The following is a 24,449-nucleotide window of genomic DNA, read 5'->3' on the forward strand; positions in this document are numbered from 1 at the left end:
TATCACTTGGTGTTATGCAAGTAACATCCAGGGTTCTGTAAAATTTTTTAGAGAGAAGCAGCGGGTAGTCCTTTGCTTTACTTCTAATACATCATGGCCCCCTAGCCTACTTAACATGCTTCCATGCCGTCAGCACACACTGGGTACCAGTTTGAAGCAGACAGTATTGGGAATGCAATTAAAGTGCTTAATGTTGCACTTGCATCAACGCTCACTGGTCCAACTTTCCTATGTCATTAGGTTAACTTAACCTATAAGGAAGGTGGCATCTTAGATCATCTTTCTCCCCTAAGATTCCACACTCAGATTGGGCTAATATTACACATTCACACAGTTTAAAATTTACTGGGACCAAAATTCTATTGTATCTTTCCTCTGTAAGTATTTCTGTGGCTGAAAAAAATAAATTACTATACATTTGAAAAAGTAGTAGATGGGTAAACCTGGTCTGAATTTATATTTTAAAAGCTTTTGAATGTCTCAGCAATCCACAATTTCTTTACTAAATATGATTTATTGGCTTTTTTAAATTAGCATAGCGTATTGATCATATGCTAAAATTGTACAAGCTTGAAAATAGTGTGCAAAAAAAACAACCAAGTCTACAATTCTAATGTTTCCTTTTTAAAGAGTGCATTTTTTAAAATATTAAAACGCACTGATGTATCGTGCCTTCCATATTACCTTGATGTCTGGAAATCTAATACTTTTCTCCGAACAAGCATGAACCCTGCTCCAGGTAATTTATGTCAAAGAAGCAAGATCTCTCTTAAAATACCAACAATTTTTCTGATTGAGACCTCTCCAAAATAAAGAAAATACTATATACAAGTGTGAAGTACAAAACACTCCAACCCCCTTCCCGTAAAGGAACGACTGTGCAAATTAACAGAGAATAAAACATAAAATGTGCACTTTTTCTATGCTACATTTACTGTTCAAATTTTAACATCATTAATAGTGACACCAAGTACTATAGCATATTGGTGATCCATCCGAATTACTTTGCCCAATATTAAAGATAAGAACAAAATATATTTTGAGTAGTCAAAATAAATAAAAACATACTTATCAGCCAGCTGGAATTCTATATTTTTACCTAAACAGGTTTTGTTTTAAATTACAGAAACTATAAATATGAGACATCCTATTGCATACAAATCACAATAAAAATAAACTTAACACATACTAACATACACACAAATCGTAGTAGTGCAATTGGATTTTGCAACTATCAAACAGGAAGTAAATTTTAGTTGACAGAAGATTTGATCTAGAACCAAAGAAAACTGAATTTTTGTTCAACACTTGGGAGGCAGTTACAAAAAAATATAAAAAAAAGGATATCAAAAAAGGAAAATTAATTTTCCTTAATGCAGCATATTATTTTACACTGTACAAGTAGTAGTAAGTGTACAAATTAAATTGGCCACTAATTTAATCTCAAAATCTGTCTCATAAATTCATAGGTTGTAAAAGCCACTGCCTGGGAAGGGATGCAACGGATGTAGTTCAGAGACAACCCGCGGTACAAGCCTTTCCTTATTCCATGTTCTTTGCAAACATATTTTAGAGTCTGAAGCATTGTCCTGAAAATAAGTAAGGGGAAAAAAGTATTATTGGATTGAATTTCTGCAAGGTAAATAATAAAATGTGTTAATTTACATGAACATAATATACTACCCCATGTTACAATAAGTGTGAGTGTAATTGAATTTCATACACTAAATGTTTATATTGTTTATGGTATTACCAAGGCTCAAAATGTCAAGTTCTACGCTACTAGCCAAGCCTAAAAGTTACTTGCCACTGCAAACCTAGAGGGTCCACGACATTCTCAGCAGGGGTGAATTTCTACTCACCAAGTCTGAATTTTCACTTGCCAATACGTAGTGGGCAAGTGGAAATTTGAAGTAATGGTATTACTACCATCTAAAAAGAACCACTGCAGGTAACTTGATGAATGGCACATATCATGACTCATGAGAACATTTAACTCACCTGGATTAACATCTTCTCTATTTCGGACTTGCCTAGCAGAGCCTCCAAGTTTCCACCTCCAGCACTTAAAATACTTGGATCTGACAGTATTTAGGGCATGAGGGATCAGCTACCCTCATTGTAACAAAGAGACACATGTTTGTCTGCTAAGCAGGCACCAACTCTGTTATACATTATAATGCACGCAGTACAAGTATATACAAGGGATCATGCAACAGCTCCTTGTCTGATTCAGAAATGGCAAATAGCTACAGCAATGATAATGTGCTCTTTGATGTTCTTTATCCCCCAGGTTAAAATAAATACCCTATGACAAAAACGTGAATTGTGATGGCTACAATTCAAACACTACCAGTGCAGTTCCTAAAAATGTATACTTCATTGTAACCTATCTTACTTCAGTGGCTCATTAAAGCCATGTGAATGCAAGTATGCAACATAAACACAAACATTTAATATGAACAATTGGTAGGTGCAGTCTGGGGCGCTCAATCACCCCTACAAATGTTCATTCAAATAAATAGAATATATAGATATCTGAAGATATCAGAAGGTTACATCATGTTTAAACATATATGTAAAATAGGACATTTATTGTCAATTCATAAAATGTTTACCTATTTCCAAAGTTTGCTCAATATAACCCATTTTGTACGGCTGTGCACAGACTTCCTTATAAGCGCTGTATTGACAGTTGTTATAGTACCATATAAATGCAGGCATATTTAGGATAGTGTACCTATTTCATTTTTTTTTTGTATGTATATATGCATTGTTGTAAAGTACAGATTGCTTAAGAGGCTTACCTGCACTTTTCAGAATCTGGCAAGATCGCTGCTAACTGCATACGCCGTCTGGTAACGTCCAAAGGATAGCTACAATAATTCTAGAAGTATTAGTAAAAACAAAACAAAAAACAAACACCAGATGTTGCCATTATCAGCCCAGACAATATGAATGGTCCATCTAAATAACAGTGACACTTTAGGAAACATGAAGTAACAGAATTAAATACCACTGTTTATAACACTTTTTTAAAAAGAGGTATTATGGTACTCTTTTCCAAAGCGTTCAACATGTATTGCGTGTACACCTGATGTACTTCTGATTGGACTTAAGGGCGTGTACACCTGATGTACTTCTGACTGGACTTAGGAGTAGGTCAGAAACACCGTACATTTCAGAAATGGAACCTTTAAATCAAAAACACCTTCATTTTAGTGTGTAATTTACTGGAAAATATGTCATCAGTCTACTTAATTACATAATGGTTGAGAATCACTGAACTCCAACACTACTATCAGGTGTTTTTGTAATTAGTTTTTACCCACTACAGACTGACTTTCTTAAAGACATACCCAACACTCAATGCAACAGAATAAAAACGATCACTACTAATCAACATTAGTTACAAATGTACAAAACAAGAGAATATAGGTGTGTATATATACTACACATTAAACTTTTTAAATTTTATTTTAAACACTATGGACACCAAAACAAATTTAGCTTAATAAAGCAGTTTTTATGTATAGATCATGCCTCTGGAGTGTCACTGCCCAATTCTCTGCCATTAATGAGTTAAATCACTTTTGTTACGGTTTGTGCAGCCCTAGCCACACCTCCCCTAGATGTGCCCGACACAGCCTGCATGAAAAGAAAATGCTTTAATTTTCAATCAGATGTTAAGTTACTTTAAAAGTTTTTAACTCCTGCTCTGTAAATTGAGCTTTAATTACATTCAGGAGTCTCCTATACGGTCTAGCAAGTTATTAACAAGGCAAGAGATAAGAAACTCTAAATTAAACAGAATTTGCAATAAAGGAAGTGTAAACATTAGATGACTCTTTACAGGAAGTGTTTAGGAAGGCTGTGTAAGCCACATGTAAGGAGGTGTGGCTAGGGCCACACCTCTCCTAAATGGCAGAGGATTGAGCTGTGAGACTGCATGGGCATAATTTATACACCAAAACTGTTTGGTAAGGTAAAGTTGATTTTGTAGCTATAGCCTCCATTTAAGATGCTATGTCGTTAATAGAGGCAATTTTCTTTTTCTTTAACCCCTTAAGGACACATGCCATGTGTGACATGTCATGATTCCCTTTTATTCCAGAAGTTTGGTCCTTAAGGGGTTAAAACAATGATTTTTAACATGAGGCTAAATTTACATTTTTTTTTATAAACACTGCTCTCTGTGCTGAGCAAGAAACCTCTCTGCTTTACTATGAAAAAGTCAGGTTTCCCTAATGCATAGTGTGCCACGCTTCACAGCAAAATAGTGCTCTCCTTCCAGCCATTAATTTCAGGACACAACCGCAACAATTTCTAATATTCTTGTGATCGATTTAAAGTTGTTTTGTTTCAGCTGACCGGCTAGAAAAAATGCAAACTCACGATATAGTCTGTGCAATAGCACCAGCAACACCACCACACAACAAGCTTGCGTGTGTCTTCAAAACCATCACATCTGGATTGTCCCGGGATGGTTTTCCCAGCAGCTCGGGTGCATGTTTCAAACCCGTGGTTTTCAAGGTCTCAAAGGTGAAAAATGAAAATCCTGTAATACAAACAGGGCACAATATAAGCTGGCTTTGAAATATTGTCAGCAACTTGTGAATGTTTCCTTTTTTTTCTGCCCACACCTATAATGGCACAGGTTAGCTTACCAGCTGTGGAACAGGTTTCCTATGTCAACTGATTGGCAAAAGTAGCCAACAACAGCTGGAATAATAATAAAAAAAAAATCTAGTCATCAATTCTCTAAACACTCTCCAGCATGATTTTTGTTCCCCTTATGGACCAATTTCCCCAAAAAAACAAACATAAATGCATAGAATCTAATTTTACACTACAATCTTACAACGACATGCCTTATGTGTCAAATTAGCTCTATTTCTCTTCTTCCAGTAGAAATCATAGAATGATAATACTGGTTTTGTATAGTATATAAGATCATTATCAGATTATATTACCTGCGTAAGGGGCCATTCCAACAACAGTAGGGATGAGTCCTCTATAAAATCCAGGAAGCCCTCCTTCCTAAACCAAAAACAAAAAAAAAAAAAACACAAAACTTTAAGCTCAAGATTGTAGAAAACCGTGACACTCAAAAGGTCATCACTTTCATCATTTTGTTTTATCTGTTATTCTTCTTCTTTGATTGCTGTAAACTGTGATTTTACTTTAAATACCTCATACCAACCCTCCCTATCTTTCTATCTATTAGCATAATGCATTGCCTCTTAGTTCATACTCCAGTCACCAACCATGTTTATTGTTTTTCGCCTAAACAACTAGCTGGATTATTTTGATATATTTTTGCATTTGTTTATTTTATTCCCCTTTTTTTTATTGCTGCTGCTCTATTTTACTGCTGCCTGTGGGCCGTTCCTAAAACTGGAGATCAGTGCCTTGCTGAGATTACCACTTTGTGGAGATATGCCCATCAATTTCTTCTGTCTATAAGTGCAATACAATACATTTTAATTGTGGCTATTAATTTTTTTTTTTTATATAGGGAAGACATACCAGAGAAGATCTGTTCCTAGTACCCTTAAAGGGGTACTAGGAACAGGTCATGCCTGAATACCTTGTCTGTTTGTGAGTGTTCTACTTACTATTCACTTATGTTGTTTTGTTGTCATTTTCTCTTTTCAGAGACTTATTTCTACTTGGCATTTTATACCTACTAATTTTTCCAGGTTGTACTTTATATTTCTATATACTTGTTTTGTGGTTTTTTCCCCCACATTTTTATTTCTAAACCACTAACTGCATATTTATTACATAAACATGGAAACTAGCCTACACATTCTTCAGCACATGTGTCCCTGCAAAAGTTTTTTTTTTAATAATAATACGTTTTCAAAAGTAAAAAAAATACCAAATGCAGATAATCTTACTCCACACTAAAATATTCACAGTTTAGTTCTTCCAGCAGTGAGCATAGAATGGTCATGTCAATTTTGTAATGCACATAATTTATAAGATTATTGGGGAAAAGCTACTTATCCCATAAACTCTTTGGGAATTAAAGGGACACTATAGACAACCAGACCACTTCATCTCATTTAAGTGGTCTGGGTGTACTGTCCCTGTCCCCTTAACCCTGCAGCTGAAACATTGCGGTTTTAGAGAAACTGCAATGTTTTTATTACAGAGTTACGACTGCCACTTGTGGCTGTCTACCAGAGGGTGATGGTTACCTACAGAATGACAGGTTCCTGATTGAATGACTCACCCTGGTCTATAACAGATACATCTTATTTATCTTTCACCATGGATATATATGTCTGTAATAAATAAACACATCTCTAACGTACAGCACATTGCAATGCTTCTCTGGGGCAGAATATTATCCATGAATGTTCTACTACCCTTTTTACCTACCTAAACTATCACCTATTTAGACGAGAATAGTTTAAGAAATACCTTAGTATATATAATTTTGAAAGCATGTATAATCCCATTATATCTGTGTTCTCCTTTAACTTGAAATGCGAGTCGTGCTCTGACCATGTCCAGTGGGTATGTGAAAATCACTGCAGTGATACCTGGAAGTTGAACAAACAGACTTGTTTTACATTGTAGCATCTGACTGTGTGTACAGAACTATCTAAACAAAAATCAATCCGTTGATGGAGTTGTTGTAATTTGCCAAAAAGCTCTACTTTTGTTTTGTCTATCCAAAGGATTTTCCCCTAGAACAGAGGTGGGCAATCTGCGGCCCTCCAGATCTTAGACTACATCTCTGTAATGCTCTTAGGGCCACAATACTAGCAAAGCATCAAGGAAGATGTAGTCCAAAAAATCTGGAGGGCCGCAGATTGCCCACCCCTGCCCTAGAAGCATTGTGGCCTGTCACGTGCATTTTGGCAAACTCCAGTCGACGTTCAGGGCGAATGGTGCATTGAGGTTTTTTATTAAAACGCAAGGGTACATCTACTTTTAGCCAGGTCAGTATTATACCATCCTGCCCAATGATTATGGGAATTGCAAAGGCAAAAGAGCTGGAGACCTAAATGTCCGCTACTACTGAGCTGGAAGAGCCAATATATTGGTTTGTGAAATTACCATTCCAATGATCCATTCGATACTCCCAAGACTATGGCAAAAACTGGTAAAGAAGCATAGAAGCTGGAAGTTGTAGTTCCAAAATGCCTTCTTATGGAGTATAAAATCTACACAGACACATTGTATTATTAAAGTATTTTACCTGCCATCGATCCGGCCATCAACCTGTGTACATGCTCAGATTTTCCAATTTTTTTGCTTATTAACTGAAAGAAAAAAAACAAACAAAAAAACAAAAAATATTATAAATCTTATTTTAACCTTCTGGTGAAGAGGTGACAAAAATCCTTAACAATATAAACAGCTGTGGTAATTGACTTTCTTTATTCCATTTGTGGAATAAATGCCCATAGGGCACATTCTAGGTCTTCAAAAGCTCTTTTTATAAAAGTTTGGAGAAGATCTTTCAATATCAGGTTTTATGAGCAAAGATCTAAGTTGCTAGGCACATATGCTAACCAGAAGTCACTTGGAATTCTGTTGAGGATTTTAACAGAAGGGATGGATTAAAGATGGCAATATGTTATTTAAAAAGTACCTACCATGGTACACAGAAGTGTATGTGGTTTTAAAGTAAATTTTGTGTATACATTATGCAGGCAGACTTTATAACAAACGTATACATTGGAATAAAAATATATATATTTTTTTTAATTTAAAATGGATCCCAGCCCTATCTGTCAATCACGTCTTCAACACAGAGTCTGCATATGCTGAGAAGTTGACTGACAAGAAGTTTAGAATCCTCCTACAGGCAGTGCTCCTACTGTCCAGCACTGCAACCACAGCACATGCTAAAGGAGCACAGGAACAGAGTGGCTGAGGTCACTCCGTTAAGATACTGATGAACTGGAAAAAAGAGTAATACCAGGATGAGAAAATTAGGAACTGTCACTTTGAGGGAAACGCCAGTTCCCCTATAAACACTGAATGCAGCTTACATTCTGACTGGCTTCGGAATGAAGGAGCAAACCAGGACCTGAAAACAAGACAGTAAAAAAAAAAAAAATCAAAAAAAAATCATGAAACAAACCTTTTTGTACTTGTCAAATGCCATGAACTGTATGGCTCCGTAAGGAAAGATTCGTACCATCATGGCTCCATTTCCTTTATACAACCCAAGGATACCTTCCTTCTGACGGACTGCAAATACTGTAGCTAGCACCCCTAAAATTAAACACAGAGATGCAAAGGGACCTTGAGAAGGGCTGTCAGGCAGTAAACAATTTGTTGGGTGTATATCACATTAATGCAATAATGATGGTCAGTTACTATTTGATTATCGAGCAGTTTCATGAATTGACAGGATTTCATAGTGAGTTTCCGATTTTAGGATAATAGCAAAATTGGAAATATCCTCTAAGTTTGCGAAGTTTCTTCCCATGCTTCCAATTTGTTTATTTTTACCTAATATTTAAATTTCACTCTCAATTCACACTTGATGTTAATAACACTGAATGCAAGAAATGGCGTTCCTTATTTAGATGTAATATTATAAATGAAACAAAAACATTTTGAGAAATTCTAACCAAGTCACAATATACTTAATAGGTAATAATACATTATATGTCTGAAGGAGGTTTTGGTAGCCAGATCTTGTGAAACAGGTTTCTGCTCTCCATTGCTATTCCTAATAATTAAGATTATTGGGTCACATTATAGTCACTACACATGCAGCTTAACAACTCATGCAATATTTATGCTTTATTGGAAAAAAAAAAGCCCCTTATTGTCAAAATAGGTAAAAGTGCGAACCTTGTTGGCAGAAACTGTAGCAAATAAATCTCTGAATCTCATTCAGCACGTCATATTTATTTCTACTTTTTTTTTTTTTTTTTAAATCAACCTTTCTTTTATTAAGGCATATGTTTTGGGTGGTACAGAATAAAGAAAGGGAGATGAACCAGAAGTACACAAGATAGGGATATCACATCATGGTTAAACATCTCCTAAAATGACTGCCTCATGTTATATTAATTAAGTAAAATATAAACATGCTAAACTGTTGTGTCAGGACTATGAACAGATGTAGAGTTTAAACAGTCAAGATTAGATTTGCAAGAGCTAATTAAACAAAGTACATCATAGCACGTAAGAATTATGCGATTAGTACGCATTTCACACACGTTGAGACAAGATGCGAGTGTAGAGATATACTTGTGAGTTCCTCTGAAAGTAGGTTGTGTTTATTAATAGTATGCGGTAAGAAAAAAAGAAAAAAAAAAAAAAAAGGTTGATTTACAAATGGAGGAAGAGTTAGTATAATAAAAAACATGCTTATAGTAGTAGCCTAATATTGTAAGTGAAGCTGAACGTTTTAAACTACAGTGTTTCATATGAAATATACGTACCTACAAAGGCATAAGGTGCTTAGACAAACAGGCTGAGTATATGTCTGGAATGCTATTTGGATAATTAGGTTGGCAAAGTTAAAGTTAAATATGCTGAGCTGACCTAGTTAACAAGCTTTAAACACTAGGGGCATAGAGTGTTACACATTGCTGCACTAAAGACATGTGCGATAGTAGGGCACATAACATTAACCCATTAAGGCATTGAACACTGTGCAGTGGGCACAGTCCCTAATGGCCTCTGCTTTCCTCCTCGGAGTCCACTTGCCAGACTGCGGGTCGCATCAGCCAATTCCCTGGGGTGGCAGGTCTGCTGAGCATGCATTCGGTGTCCCGGTATCAGCTGGGGGGCGACAGGTACAAGAGATATTCCTCCAGCCTCAGGCCTTTATGAGAGTAGACATCCTCTGTACACTGACTCTGTATCTTTGTACGGCCAAGTCCTGGCCCCCCACGGGGCAGTTGGAAGATTGTGGTGGCATCTGCCGCCAGCGGCGTACAATCTTCCACCTGTTTGGTCGATGTCTCGAGGTCATGCGTCTAGTGGCTTTCGGCCTAGGCAGGTGTTCACTGGTGCGGTGAGGCGTTTGGGTGGGAGCGTTGCCCGGAGGTGTCTCTCCCGTCGCCGTCCGTGATCTATTCCCCATTCTCAGTTTGGACTGGATGGCAGAAGGCCTGGAATAGTGCGTCCAGCCTGGATTTGATTGCGTCTGGGATGGGCCCTTGATGCTTTTGGAAGGACCTCCGCCATCTTGTGTGGTCGGAGCATCATGAGGTGTCTGCTGTGAGCGGTATGTTGAGGAAGCAGGGAGAGCATTAATCCGTTCACCCAGTGGGGACCGGGATAACCCCCACCGGTCCAAAGGGGGGGTAGGAGACCAGCAGAGTCGCTTGGTGAGTCCGGTGTCAGGGAGAGCGGACGCCTCTTCCCGGCTCCAACTCCAGTAGTCCGAACATGTTGTTCCGTGCTCCGGGCCTCGACGAGCTCCATAGAGGTGTCACTCGATTCAAGAGTCTACCCCCTACGTGGGTAGTGCAACCTGTTAAGCCACCAATTTTACCTCAAATTCTGCCTGCCAGGCAAGAGCTCGTGCTGCCCACGTCTGCACAGCTCGGCGGTCAGGCCCTGCCCCATTTATTTCTACTTTAACATTAAAAGCAACATTAGAAAATTGCCATGTGGGCAAGCCCAATATAAGCTGGAATAAAACCTGAAATATTGGACTGAACTAGTTTACTGAACAACGGTCCCTAATTAAACTTTTTAGCCATGCTGTCCAATAATAAACTTACCCAGGTGTCTGTAATGAATATTCTGCGCTTGCAGCAAAATCTTGATCCTATCTAGAGGCGCAATAGTTGTCTTCGCACAGCAACTTGCAACACCTGAAAAAAAAAAAAAAAAAAAAAAAGGATAAATCTGTATTTTTTTGTTTTTTGAAAGCAAATGATTTACGGTCTTTGAGTAATGGAAATTCCATAAGCCACAAATGTAGCAAAGTTTAAAAAAATACTCTAAGCACAATAAGTACCACAATTCACTGTTGTGGTTTTGGTGTCAGAAGTGCCATGGAGTCATTCCCCTCCAGCCCCTCCCCTCCCCCATTGTAAGTAGTCCAACAGTTTTTTAATGGTTTGATGTCTTACCCAAAGTCTGCTAGACCTCACTCCATGCCCCCATTATTTATGACAGAGCATGCTGTAGTGATTATGGTGTTTGGAGTCCTTTAAAGAGTTTTAAAAGGAACAACCTTTGCACCTTAACCACTACAGAAGTTATGATTGCCTGTGAGCAGCAGGATAAAGAAACCATCCTGTGCCCACAGCTTACAAATATCACCCAAGGTAGGACAACTTTGACAGAGAATACAAACTCAAGACAGAAAGCAACGCAGGCGCCAAACAGAGCCCGTTAAGTATCAAACCTTTCTTAAATGGTTTGATAGTTTACAGTTGGACTGCACCAGTGGAATATCCCTTTAAGGGCAGATATATGTAAAAGGAATCCAGGTTTTACAAAATAAACATGTTAATGTGATTTAAATGACCACATGTTACAAACAGAAATGTGTTACCTCCTGCCACAAATGAGCGCAACCAGTAGTAGTAGTCCCGGTAGCCTGGTTTTTGAATTCTGGTCCTCGATGTGGAAATAGTTGCTTCGGAAGTCATCTTGTTAACCAGGGATAGAGGACTGTTCTAGAGCAAATATAAAAGATCATATAAATAAAAAAAATACTAATCAAAATTATACCAATGTTTGACCTTGGCAAGTGAGCGAGCAAGAGAGAGAAAGGGAGAGAAAAATCCTCAGCATTATAAAAATCTGATTCTTTTTCAGGGGGGCGGAACAGATATCGCCTCCCTGGATCACAACAGGCGCAAATGTAAATAGTCATGTTGGCTTTACAAGTTTCTTAACTCTACAAATATTTGTCTCTAATTTACATAATCAAACTAACTGAGTTATTCACTAAAATGTGGGTTGTCAGGAAGTCAAAGTTAAGTTAAAATGTTATCCCAACATAGCCAAACTGAAAACAGCTGATTTGGAGAATGTTTCCAATTCAGCTACTTTGGCCTAATTAAATTCACTTTTAAATGGACACTGTAGGCACCCAGGCCACTTCATCTCATTGAAGGAGGTCTGGGTGCCGTGTCCCTGCCCCCTTAACCCGGTTTTAGAGAAAGTGCAATGTTTTCATTACAGTGTTAAGACTGCCTATAACGGCTGTCTACCAGACAGCCACTAGCGGTGCTTCACGGCCACTAGAGGTGCTTAACTCCGTGAAACGACGCTGAATGAGCTCACACTTTGAATGAGGACGTCCAGTGAGCTCTAAATCCTCATAGCAAAGTATTGATGCAATGCTTTCCTATGGTGAAGGCCTAATGCGTGGCTGGCGTTCTCAACACATACACATTAAAGGGATACTATAGTGCCAGGAAAACAAACCCTTTTTCCTGGCAACATAGGCTCTTGGAGTGCTCCCCTCCTTTGGCGCTGAAGGGGTTAAAACCCCTTCAGCCACTTACCTTAATCCAGCGCCGGTGACCTCTCCTCCACCGCCATCAGCTCCAGAGTGAAACCGAATGCGCATGCTCGGCCAGAGGCATGCGCGCATTCAAACCCGCCCATAGCAAAGCATTACTCAATGCTTTCCTATGGGGATTTTATTTGATGCTGGACTCCATGAGGAGTGTAAATCGCGGAAGTGGCCTCTAGTGGCTATCAGGGAGACAGCCAGTAGAGGCTGGATTAAACCTGCAGTGTAAACATAGCAGTTTCGCTGAAACTGCTATGTTTTCAGCTGCAGGGTTAAAACTAGGGGGGCCTGACACCCAGACCACTTCATTGAGCTGAAGTGGTCTGGGTGCCTATAGTGGTCCTTTAAATTCCTCACTGCGATGACATTGGAGGAGGCAAAGATGGAGTCAGCACCAAGGTCCCCCATGGGGGGTGGGGTTCCTTTAATTCAGAGTTTAGTGAATAACCTATGAATAAGAGGTATTTTAAACAAAACTACACATTGTGAACAGTATATTTTTCAAGTGTTCCTCTTTTCTTCAAGTTCATGTTTGGAATGTACAAACTTTTTCAAAGCTTCACAGCAATGGAACAGATTAGCATGGCTGGAAACAATATTGTTTAGAAATCAGGTTTCTAAACACATTTACTGTTCTACATTATAGTTTTCGTAATTCAATAGAGATGTTCCAGAATACTCTTGCACTGGCCACCCCTCTTGCCTCGTCCAATAAAATAAAAGTGTCTGTTTTTCTGCTGGATTTAACTGGTTTGGCATTGATATTTCCTTCTGTAATGTAACGTTGCGAATCCAATACTATTTGCTGCCAAACAAAGTTTTACCTTTGAACCCAAACACACCTATAATCTAACACAAATCCAAATTCAATAGTGCATATTTCTTCCAATCTCATCATTCTTTGCCCAATGTTAGAAAAAGGAGCACAAACTAATTCTATTACAAAACATATGTAAAAGGTTTTCTAACTCATAAACCAATATTGACAAGAACACAATCAACTTGCTTTGTGACTTCCCGTGACACAAACTGAGCGTTCCCTGGCAGTCTACAACTTGGTCATTCAGATACCATACGTCTAATGTGGAGGCTGAATTTCCATACTACCTTTGGTGAAGCAGGTCAGCTGATGCCAATTAATGCCATCCAAATTTGTACAAAATGGATATTGCTAATATGGACGATACACATCCACATTAGCAGCATGTGAAACTGCTATAAAAAAAAAAAAAAAAATTAGATTGACTGAGAAAGATGGAAGCGGAATCCTGCCGACACCACAAACACTATAATGGGCTGTATTGGTCATGGTGCTTAGAGTTCTCATTTAACCTTTGGAGTAAGAAGACCCCTATCCAGGTTACCTTTCTATTAAGTGCATGTCCTTAGGTTGGAATGGCCACTTTCAATATACCAGAGTCAAGCACCTACTTAAAATTGTTTACTAAAGTGACACTGCCTTTACCATTGCAGAAGGAAACCCTTTGACTCTGTTAAAAGTCCAAGGTTCTTAGCAGAATAAATGTTGGTACATATAGTGACACTTTTATTTCTAAACTTACATTTTATAAATTCTGTCACCATGATAGCCATCACAACTGGATAGCTAGCAGGAAATCCCCCGTATTGTTATGTAAATACATATAGGGTTTCAATTACTGAGGTATGCCTATTTCCAAAGAGGACACTACTAACAACCATATCAAGGAGATAAGGGATTGTCAAGAGCAGAATCTGGCATTTTGTAAATTTCCCATTCTGATCACTATCTCAATGATTCCATATTCAATAAAGCACAGTTACAGAAAGATTTGAGGACAGTAAGCGTGACTCCCATTCACAAGCAAAGTGCAATGTATTGTGTTTCAGTCTATATATTCATAAGTAAATTGACAGAATAAAAAAAATAAAAAAAAACAATCGCCTGCAACTAACCCTTTCATGTCCCACCCTGTAACACCTTTTTGTTTAAATGTATGGTGTAAATTTAAACTTACACCATACATTTGAATGCCCCAGCAGCAGTTTTCTCTCTGAAGAAATGAAAACACTTCTGCTAGGACTCCATTTTGGACACTGCTTCACAACTGTAAATGGTAAACCCTCCCCCCACACCCTAATCCTAAACAATAACAACCTATATGGTAAAACCTTGTGGCTGCATTCTATTTAAAACCTTGCAAGAAATGGGACATGGTAAAAGATTTAAAACATTTAACAATATTTCTGTACAGGGTGAATAAATAAATAAAAAAAATGAAATAGAATTACATTTTCGTGTGTTATTCAAATGAATAAAGGAAAATTCTGTTTTACTTCTATTTTTACTAACTAGTTTGTTTAGTTTTACTAACTATGCTCCCATGTGTATAAATGTTATACTGTACTATTTTTAATTGAGAGAACCTGGCCTAAAAGGGTTTAAGAAAGCAAATTAAATGTTAAAATAAACTTGCCACTAATATTTTAGAAGCATTACTGAACCTTTTTTAAATAATATCTGTAAACCCATCACTATTATTATACCATCTGTATCCAAATTTTGTCCGTGTTCATATACAGATAGATCATGTCTGTTATTGGTTTAGATGTGGTTAAAAATAAAAGTAAAAAACGAAAAGCTCATAAAATCTGTCACCTATAGGTTCAATAACACATAAATAACTCAATTAGCATTGCTCGAATAAGGACATCCATCTACATAATACATCTTACAACAATGTATGAGGAGTCCTATATTGTTTGAGCTGCTGGGGCTATTTTAACCACTCGTCCAAAACAATGACTGTTCACAAGGACAAATACTATAGATAGTGATCTTCAAAAACCCAGCCTCACAGAAATATACTACACAAAGATTGTCCTGAACTGAATAAAAAAAGGTACCGTGCCAACCAGCATACTATACAGACATATCCAAAACACTGTCTTAGGGGGTTCTGTATAAATAGTAAGTCTGGAGAAAAAAGTTCTAAAAGTGGAGCAGTCACCATGGTAACAATGGAATGCCCCTGAACATTTAGAACGTTAACCCAGTATTACTCTGGATACATAAGCCTCATAGCACAAGTAGGAAGGTCAATCGCAACAGAATATAGTAAGTACAGTGGCACCCAGAAATGAGCACATGTCTTACCCAGGGGTCTGTACTGTACCAAGGCAGGAAATGACGGCGTTAACACAACACTGTGCCCTTATCAGGCATTCACCCAAAGGAGTTACTCAACACTGTATCCGTTTCATTGTATCATTACCGAAGTCTGTGATCTTGACACCTGAAAACCCTGATGGGAGAGTGCAGTTCAAACGACTAGGCCAACCTTACACGATAACCTTGAGAGATCTAGATATCCAGCAGCACAAACTGTAAGTAGTGCTGCCATGTTGGAGTGTGGCAGGGAGATTGGGCAGCTTTGCCAGCACTAAACATGGCCGCCGAGGCCTCAAAGCGCACTTCTAGGGTGACGTGTTGTAACATGTGCCACCGGGTCGTGTAGCTGCTGTGATGTAAACACGGAAGTAGCTGCTGCTAGGTGAGCAAAATGTTTCACACGAGCCCAGAGAGACTTGATTTGTAGCTGATAACAGGTTACTTTCTTTAAGTGGTTTATTCACTAAACAATGAATTGTAATCTCAATCAAAAAAAAATAAAAAAGTAAAAATGGCCAATCAGTTATTATAGTTGTAGATTTTTATGGAATCTGCTATTTTACCTTTCATTTTCCAATTTAGGTTTCAGTTCAATACAATTTAATGTTTAGATAGTAAACCCATTAGGCATCAGTTATCTGTATTTCAAAATGAACGCCAGACTTTATGACACAATAGCTGAAATGGATAAAAAATAAATAAAAAAAATCTCTCAAGTCAGGCTTATTTACTAAAAACTGAAATTTGGCGAATTGAGTCCAAATAGCACATTTGAGGCTGAAATAGCTGATCTTATGGCTTTGATCTATTAAAAGTTGGAGTTTATTGAATAAAACTGAGTTATGTTTTCCTTTCAGTTATTTTGGCTTAAAATTTGATATTCACTTTGAATATACAACAATTTACACTTTAGGGGTTTATTCACTTATCTCCAAACTGCATTGAATCAAAACGCACAGGCTAAGCATCATAATCATTACATCCCGAAGTCAAACCACTGTGAAATAGTTTGACTACTTGCAGTGGGAGAGGCACCAGGACACCCCTGGCACCAAAACCACTACAGCAGTAGCTATAGTGCTTGACGAATTTCTTTAAATTCACTTAGAATTTTAAACAATTTACACTGGAGTGAATGATCCTTTTCAACTCTTTCATCCTACTCAGTGCAAGTAGTTTATTCGTGAAACAGCACATTGAACTGATTTTGAAAACAAAACTATAATTTGTAGGTTAAAATAGCAGTTTTTTTTTTAAGAATCTCCAACTCAGCTACAGTGACATCTTTTTTCATCTTTGAATTTGCTGCTTCTTGAAGAAACCATTTACATTCATCATAATTTCGGTTATAAGTGATTAAAGGAACAATATGGGCACCATAACAACTTCATTTTTATGAGGTTGTTATGTTGCCTGGAGATCCTGGGCACTTTCTTGCCTTTAGTTGTCCTGAGTCCCCCTGTCTGCTCAACCCTAGTTCCTCTGTCTTAAGCCCTGTTTTCAATGTCGAAGTCCTGAACTTGGCACCAATTAAAGTCTGAAAGCATATCAGGCTTCCCATTGAGAAAAAATGTATGCTGTTTAACCCCTTAAGGACCAAACTTCTGGAATAAAAGGGAATCATGACGTGTTAGACACGTCATGTGTCCTTAAGGGGTTAACAGATGATATCCTAAACTCATCTAGAGTCACCATTTTATTGTGACACTTATTTTGGTTATTTCAGATTATAGTTTTCATTGCTTCATTGTCAAACCTACAGAACTCTGCCAAGGACCTCTCACAGTTATGGCTGAAATGGAGGGACCTGAAAAGCCGCAGTTGGATGAACAGCCAGTAGCACCTCCTGCACCACAGCCTCCAGCATCTCAAGGTTTGATCATGTCTTTATAATCACAACATTTCTAAAAAGCAAACTGTTAACTGATAAAGGTCATGGGTAATGCTAAGCGAGAGTCCCCAGCAGCCCATCCTCTTTGTGTTGCATGGGCTAATAAGGAGGCAATAGCCTGAGCAACAATGGATGGCTGTGATCGGCTGTGTGTGTCAGCTGACAGCATTCAGCCTATAATAGCACCCATTGCTGGTATGAATTGGTATGGCTATAAGGATTTGTGTAATCTCTGCCTTAGCCATACCTTCTGTAGTGGCCAGCTGTGTGTGAAAATGGTTTGACACTGAATGCAGAGACAGTGCCATGGGACTCCTGGCAGTATAAACAATTCAATGAGATGGTTAAGGACTTACTGTGTCCCTTTGATGCCTTTCAAATCACTAATGATGCCATAAGGGGCAGGTCCCCAACAGGAAAGCACCATACAAGTGCTTAAAACACAGTAGAAGCACTCTGCCCATGGGCTCACTGCATAGAGTAAACTTTGCGCAAGCATGGTCAGAGGACAAAGTCAAGGGTCATAATATAATGTTTAGGGCAGGTAATACACTATATGCAATTGTACACTATACAAAAGCACAGAACAATTGAGAAACTTGCTCAGGCGGTTCAGTAGATTTGAAGAGGGCTTCTGTTTAGGCTACACCTCATGCCAGACTCTCTGTGCTGCTGCCAACTCCTAGCGTGAGCTGACATATGTAGTGACCCTGCCAGGCCCTATGCTGCTCCCAGGGAAGCCTGTTACCCAAGAAGGAGAGAGTGATTGCCACAATGATTTTCACAGTGAGACAGCCACTAGAGGCTGGATTAACTCTAGTGTAAACATAGCCAGTTTCTCTGAAACTGCTATATTTTCAGCTGCAGGGTTAAAACTAGAGGGACCTGGCACCCATACCACTTCATTGAGCTGAAGTGGTCTGGGTGCCTATAGTGGTCCTTTAACCCCTTAAGGACCAAACTTCTGGAATAAAAGGGAATCATGACGTGTCACACACGTCATGTGTCCTTAAGGGGTTAAAGAAATTTAAATATGCTCTACCTGTTAAAAACAAATGTGTACATTAAAAAAAAAAAAAAAAAAAACATAAACGGCCATCTATAGTACAATTGCTTGGAAAACAAAGTACCGGTAATAGCAATTAATAAAACAATATCAGATTTAAGTGAAAATTCAAAATGAATTTCACACTTAAAGGGTTACTCCAAACACCATGACCACTTCTGCTTTTTGAAGTGGCCATGGTGGTAGAAGTCTGGATGAGCATGTGTTCAAGCTTCAAACATTGCACATCCAGATATAAGTTGCACACGTTATATTGGCAGCCAGAATGTCAGACTGCATAAAAAAACAGTCTGCAAGATAAAAACTCTTGTCTCCCCTCCTCCTCCCCATCCCATCTGATATTTTTTTAAATCAACCACCCTCCTCTTCCCCCTTCCCTTGCGGGCTTAGAGCGCGCATGCACTCTGAGTACATTAAATCCTCAAGTGAAAGGCTTCTCTATGAGAAACCTTTGATTGGACCTCGGTGCGACAACTGTGACTTTAGAAGGGGGGTCACCAAGAGCTTTGCTGGGTTTAGGTGAGTACAGTAAAACGTCTTTTAAAATAATCTTTTAAATTATTTATTTTGGGGGGACATAGAGAATAATGCCAGGTGGCATTACTCTATTCATACAAAAAGGGTTGGAAAAACCCTTTAAGGTCAAAATAGCCAAGCTGGAAAAATCCCTAAGTTAGCTATGCTTTCACTGGCCTTACGTTTGAATTGTATTTTTTATGTATGTTGACCATTCAGTAATAGAAAATTTCAAAAAACTTTATTTAGATGACCCAACGGTCGAAACAGCTGAAGAAGCAGTTGAACCACCAGAAGCAGATATCAATGAGCTCTGCAAAGACATGTTTAACAAAATGTCCTGCTATCTCACTGGGGAACTATTAGGTGAGTGTTACTTTCATTTATATCATATGGAATTCTGGGAAGCATGAAAAAGTATTCTAAGTCTTTGTGTTTTATAGCATTCTGAAGGTTGAGTCAATTTAAATCAGTCAGCCATTAAGTTACCTTAAAGGGATTCTGGCACTGCAGGACCCTGGAGTGCCCCTCTCCCTCCCACCCTCCACCCTAAGTTGCTGAAGGGGTTAAAACCCCTTCAGTGACTTACCGGAGTCCACCTGCTCTCCTCCCCCGCCGTCATCAGCCGGGGGGGGACCTAATGCGCATGAGCGGCAATGGCCACGCACGCGCATTAGACATCCCCATAGGAAAGCATTACTCAATGCTTTTCTATGGGGATTTCGGCGACGCTGGAGGTCCTCACATAGCGTCCAGCATTGCTTAAAACACTTTTTTCGTGTTCTATGAACACGGAAGTCCCTCTAGTGGCTGTCTGATAGACAGCCATTAGAGGAAGACTTAACCCTGCAAGGTAAATATTGCAGTTTATAAAAACTGCAATAATTACACTTGCAGGGTTAAGGGTAGTGGGAGTTGGCACCCAGATCACACCAATGGGCAGAAGTGGTCTGGGTGCCTGGAATATCCCTTCAAGGCTTTACGTGGCCCATGCAGATTTTTCTGTGGCTTTGTCCTGCCACAGAACTCTTTGCACATGATTAATTATGTTAACAGAGTTAGATCCTCTGAGATATGTGTGGAATATCTGTTTAAAATGCCTGCTCCATAAAAAATATAAGATGTACTAGTCTGAATAGCAGTAGGCGATTTCTGCTATTCTAATCAGTATCAGCATTAGAAATTGTATACATGAACTAGAAAACAATGATGAGAACACTATTGATATGTATGTAAAAATACTGTAATTAACATTGATAACTTATTCTGATGAATACAATGAATGTTTTCCATACTCAAAAGCTTGTATTACAATAGCCATCTGATTGTTTGGAGGTTCACTGTATTTAACATGTGTACTTTACTGCTCCATAGAATACAACATAAATGTGTGTTGACCTTTATTTTATTATTATTTGGCCTTTTCTGTATATCTGTCCAGTGTTGTCCCTATAAATGAGAGCTATCTATAAAGCTCCAAATTTGCAGCTATATTGCCAAACTGAATGAGAAAACTCAATGTATTCATTTATACATTTTGGATGCAAATTTGGCTATTGTTCATGGATTTGCACATTGGATTTGAATAATTAAACAGATTCCATTCAGAGCCCAATGGCATCAACAATACATGACAAAAGCGAATCCATAAATCTTACCAGCAGAGTCCAGACAGGAAGGTTCTCCACCCACAGAAATCACATTAACTCCTTAAGGACCAAACTTCTGGAATAAAAGGGAATCATGACATGTCAGACGTGTCATGTGTCCTTAAGCGGTTAAACTGCAAAAGCTCCGGGTCCTATTCTCCAGGACAAAAATAGGGGCTCAATAGTAGCAATAAATATTTTAGCTTGATTCCATCAATATATCACGAAGAAATGTATAAATACTAATACTTCAGCGAGGAGGGTGCACACCAGGAAAGATGCTAATTTGTCTTGTACCTGCACAGCACTTCCTCAGACACCGAGGACCTACTGTGAGTCCCAGGCTGTGCACCGTTTATTGTTATACATTTTTTTTAATGCAATTTTAAAGAAAAAAAACACTATATTCGAGTCTGGATTCTTGTCTTGGAATAGAGTACCCAGCACTGTTGCAGTTTATTGGCTTTAAACAATGAATTAACAAGGCAGTTTAAATTTGCTGCAAAGCCAAATTACTGTAAGATTCAAAAATATTTGATACAGTTTTGCTCATGTACTAACGTGCAAGACACATATTGAATACTTTGTTTTGAGATTGTAATCATATTACATGGTAGTAAACTAGAGCTCCATAAGGGGTAGAGGGCCCTCATGCATGCAAAGTCACAGTTGTGCTCACACCAACTTTTAACAAAGACCATATTGTACAATCCACTTCCTACAAGCAAAGATTTCCTAACATAAGGTGGGTAGGAAGTAGTATTTCAGAGGGTCAGGTGGTCTGTTAGCTCTTGCTTAGGGGAACCAGTTATACAGGGAAACATGCCTTTTATATAATTAAGAGGACATAACCCCAGAGCCACTAACTTCAATTACATTCCATGTACTGAAATCAGCCACTAGATTCAGAGTTAACCTTCCAAATAAACATTGCAGTTCCTCTAAAATTGAAATATTTTACATTGCAGGGTTAAGGGAACAGGGACACCGCGCCCAGACCACTTCAATGAGATTAAGTGGTTTTGGTGTCTATAGTGTCCCTTTTAACACTATTTTGATGTTTCTAAAATACAGTATTATTCTAATAAAGAAGCTGATACTGATTCGAATAGATGAGGAAAATACCACATCATTGTAATTTACTTTAATTTGTGTAAGTATTCATTTTCCAACATAACTGTTTTTTGCCAGCCACATGTGAAGACTACAAGCTCTTAGAAAACATGAATAAACTAACATGTTTGAAGTACATGGAAATGAAAGATATATCAGAAAATATTAGTAGAAATCTCAAGGACCTGAACAAAACCTGTGAGTACATTGGAAAATATTAGACTAACAGTTTTACTGTAAATAAATAACCTTTTACTGGTAGTCCCTGAGTTACTTACATCACAAGCCTATTGTATTCCCTGTCTAACCAAATAGGTCCCTGTTTATCTAATTAGGCAAATCCCATTATGTGCATGTCTTGCAGCTGGATCAAATTGTTCCCCAAAGACATTCTTTAGTCCCTAGGCAGGAGCCCTTGTAGGTAGGTGAATACCCCCTTTTGTTAATCTATCCCCAAATAGAAAAAAATTCACAAGCCTGTTTACATGCAGTTACTGTAACATACAGTTTACATATAGAAAACGTTGTTTATAATGAATGTACGTGTTATTGTAGAAATGGGGGGAGAAATCAATCACCTGTGATCCAGTGAGATATATAGAATATAAAGGTTCTGGCTCCAGACATGTGATCCTGGGAATATTACGCTATGTCCTGAAATCCTTACATTGAGGAAAACAAACATCAAACACCCCAAAACTCCATGTTTTTCCCATGATACATGTATGCATTACATTCTCCTCAGTATATAAAAGTTCTCACCAATCGTAATAAATTATTGATGTGATTTAAAAAACAAAAAAAAGAAAATCTAAATTAAAAACATATATTACTCCGACCATGGTTTCTGCACTATACAAATGTGATCATATTAACTTATCATCCTTCATAATACAGAAAGAGTGACTGACTTTAGTCTTTTACAGATGCAAGTCTTCAGCCATATCTGGAACAAATAAATCAGATTGAAGAACAAGTGGCATCTTTGGAAAATGCGGCTTATAAACTAGATGCCTATTCAAAGCGACTAGGTGCAAACTTTACATATATTTTTGGTTGTTTTGTTTTAGTGATATTTTCCATATATAATATGATAAAATGTATTTTATTTATTTTACAGAGGCAAAGTTTAAGAAACTGGAGAAGCGATGAAAAACTACCTGAAAAGAGTACATTTGGTATTGCGAAGAGTACTCAGATGCCAAAGGAGAAGAAACAAATAAAAATAAGTGTTTATTTCATTAAACAATATTTAATTTAGTCCTGACTGCAAATGTCTGTTTTTTTGTTTTTTAACTCTGTATACAGAAAAATGTAAGCGTGCTAACAAAATCCAAGACTCACAAATTGATAAAATTGTATGCTTTTTGTTCATATTACAATTATACTTGTTCTGATTTGTTAAATACTTTTTTGTTTGTGTAAATACTTTTTACTGAACATGCTTTTTATTATATAAATAAGTAAATATTGGTTATAACAATTTCCCATCACAATACTGAAACATTTAGCAAAGTCAAAAAACAAAAAAATGAGTGAGCATAGACTGTACAGAGGATATGAGAAAGGAATGAACTGATTAAAGGGACACTCCAGACACCCAGACCACTTCTGCCCATTGGAGTGGCCTGGGTGCCAACTCCCACCACCCTTAACCCTGCAAGTGTAATTATTGCAGTTTTTATTAACTGCAATAATTACCCTGCAGGGTTAAGTCCCCCTCTAGTGGCTGTATATCAGACAGCCACTAGAGGAACTTCCATGTTCTTAGAACGCAAAAAGTGTTTTAAACATGCATGACGACCTCCAGCGTCGCCGAAATCCCCATTGGAAAGCATTGACTGCATGCGCATTAGGTCTCCCCCGACGGCTGACGTTGGTGGGTGAGGAGTGTGGGCGTAACCTGACCCAGTGAAGAGGGACATCGGCACTGGATTCGAGTAAGTGGCTGAAGGAATAATAACCCCTTCAGCAACATGGGATGGGGTTGGGAGGGAGGGGGGCACTGCAGGGCCCTGCAGTGCCAGGAAAATGGAGAGTCCCTTTAATTACATAGAAATAGGTTGAAATGCTGGGTTTGTGTCTGAAAGCTAACAATTTATGATGGTATGCAGAGAGATTTTAGCAGCTACTAACTGACATCTATGCTGCAGCTGGGGAAAAATCCAGTAAAACCAGTTTTTTTTGGTACTTATCTTGCATTTCTTTAACTGTATAAAGACATTTATATAAGTATGGTTGAATGGCTTTTTCCAGTGGAGGGGAATTAGAGATTTAGTTGCATTTATTGATTTAATTAAAATAGAGTGTTTTGTAAGTGGATAATGTATTGTAATGTAAAGAAAATAGGTTTCAACACTAAACAGGAAAGTGGTGCAGTAAATGAGATGGTGGTATCATTGATGTTGTTGCAAAATGGATGATTGGTCTCAGGCCAGCCCTACCAGTTACTTTGATCTTAATATGCCCACAAATACTATTCCTTGAAAGCAGGATACACTGAAGAGCTTAGTTGCTAAATTGAAAAACTTACAGAATTGAAATCTGAATGACAAAATTTAAGCAAACAGACAGCGTAAAATATTATCCAA

The 24,449-nt window shown here is 38.1% G+C and overlaps 2 protein-coding genes across 9 annotated transcripts; one reads left to right on the top strand and one right to left on the bottom strand.

Annotated features, from left to right (window-relative positions):
• Positions 1 to 361: 361 nt before the first annotated feature.
• Positions 362 to 15,816, bottom strand: SLC25A16 (solute carrier family 25 member 16). Of its 4 annotated transcripts, none has more exons than XM_063433745.1 (10): positions 15,727 to 15,816; positions 11,501 to 11,624; positions 10,719 to 10,811; positions 8,108 to 8,241; positions 7,217 to 7,280; positions 6,433 to 6,554; positions 4,974 to 5,040; positions 4,396 to 4,558; positions 2,808 to 2,876; positions 362 to 1,589 (listed from the first exon to the last, which is right to left on the bottom strand). In XM_063433745.1, the coding sequence occupies exons 2-10, from the start codon at positions 11,595 to 11,597 to the stop codon at positions 1,433 to 1,435; spliced, it is 966 nt and encodes a 321-aa protein (XP_063289815.1). In that variant the 5' UTR covers positions 11,598 to 11,624; positions 15,727 to 15,816; the 3' UTR covers positions 362 to 1,432. The 4 variants fall into 4 exon arrangements, with proteins under 4 accessions (XP_063289815.1, XP_063289813.1, XP_063289814.1 ...); XM_063433743.1 differs by lacking the exon at positions 15,727 to 15,816 and adding an exon at positions 15,609 to 15,696; XM_063433744.1 differs by lacking the exon at positions 15,727 to 15,816 and adding an exon at positions 15,609 to 15,690 and having other exon boundaries at positions 11,501 to 11,619.
• LOC134574615 (biogenesis of lysosome-related organelles complex 1 subunit 2) lies at positions 15,750 to 23,118 on the top strand. Of its 5 annotated transcripts, none has more exons than XM_063433750.1 (6): positions 15,750 to 15,838; positions 17,386 to 17,496; positions 19,346 to 19,462; positions 21,937 to 22,056; positions 22,785 to 22,889; positions 22,979 to 23,118. In XM_063433750.1, the coding sequence occupies exons 2-6, from the start codon at positions 17,412 to 17,414 to the stop codon at positions 23,008 to 23,010; spliced, it is 459 nt and encodes a 152-aa protein (XP_063289820.1). In that variant the 5' UTR covers positions 15,750 to 15,838; positions 17,386 to 17,411; the 3' UTR covers positions 23,011 to 23,118. The 5 variants fall into 5 exon arrangements, with proteins under 5 accessions (XP_063289820.1, XP_063289819.1, XP_063289818.1 ...); XM_063433749.1 differs by having other exon boundaries at positions 15,757 to 15,838; positions 17,350 to 17,496; XM_063433748.1 differs by lacking the exon at positions 15,750 to 15,838 and adding an exon at positions 15,899 to 16,005.
• The last annotated feature ends 1,331 nt before the right edge of the window (positions 23,119 to 24,449 follow it).

Source organism: Pelobates fuscus, chromosome 10 (assembly GCF_036172605.1).
Source record: "Pelobates fuscus isolate aPelFus1 chromosome 10, aPelFus1.pri, whole genome shotgun sequence".
Taxonomy (NCBI): Eukaryota; Metazoa; Chordata; class Amphibia; order Anura; family Pelobatidae; genus Pelobates; species Pelobates fuscus.

Coding starts and splice junctions, on each gene's coding strand:
- SLC25A16 (XM_063433745.1), bottom strand. CDS start 11,597: ATGACTTCCGAAGCAACTATTTCCACATCGAGGACCAGAATTCAAAAA. Junction 6,555..7,216: donor GATGGCCGGATCGATGGCAG/GTAAAATACTTT, acceptor TTCAACTTCCAG/GTATCACTGCAGTGATTTTC. Junction 5,041..6,432: donor TCAAAATTATATATACTAAG/GTATTTCTTAAA, acceptor TTTTTGGTTTAG/GAAGGAGGGCTTCCTGGATT.
- LOC134574615 (XM_063433750.1), top strand. CDS start 17,412: ATGGCTGAAATGGAGGGACCTGAAAAGCCGCAGTTGGATGAACAGCCA. Junction 17,497..19,345: donor ACAGCCTCCAGCATCTCAAG/GTTTGATCATGT, acceptor AACTTTATTTAG/ATGACCCAACGGTCGAAACA. Junction 22,890..22,978: donor TGCCTATTCAAAGCGACTAG/GTGCAAACTTTA, acceptor TTTATTTTACAG/AGGCAAAGTTTAAGAAACTG.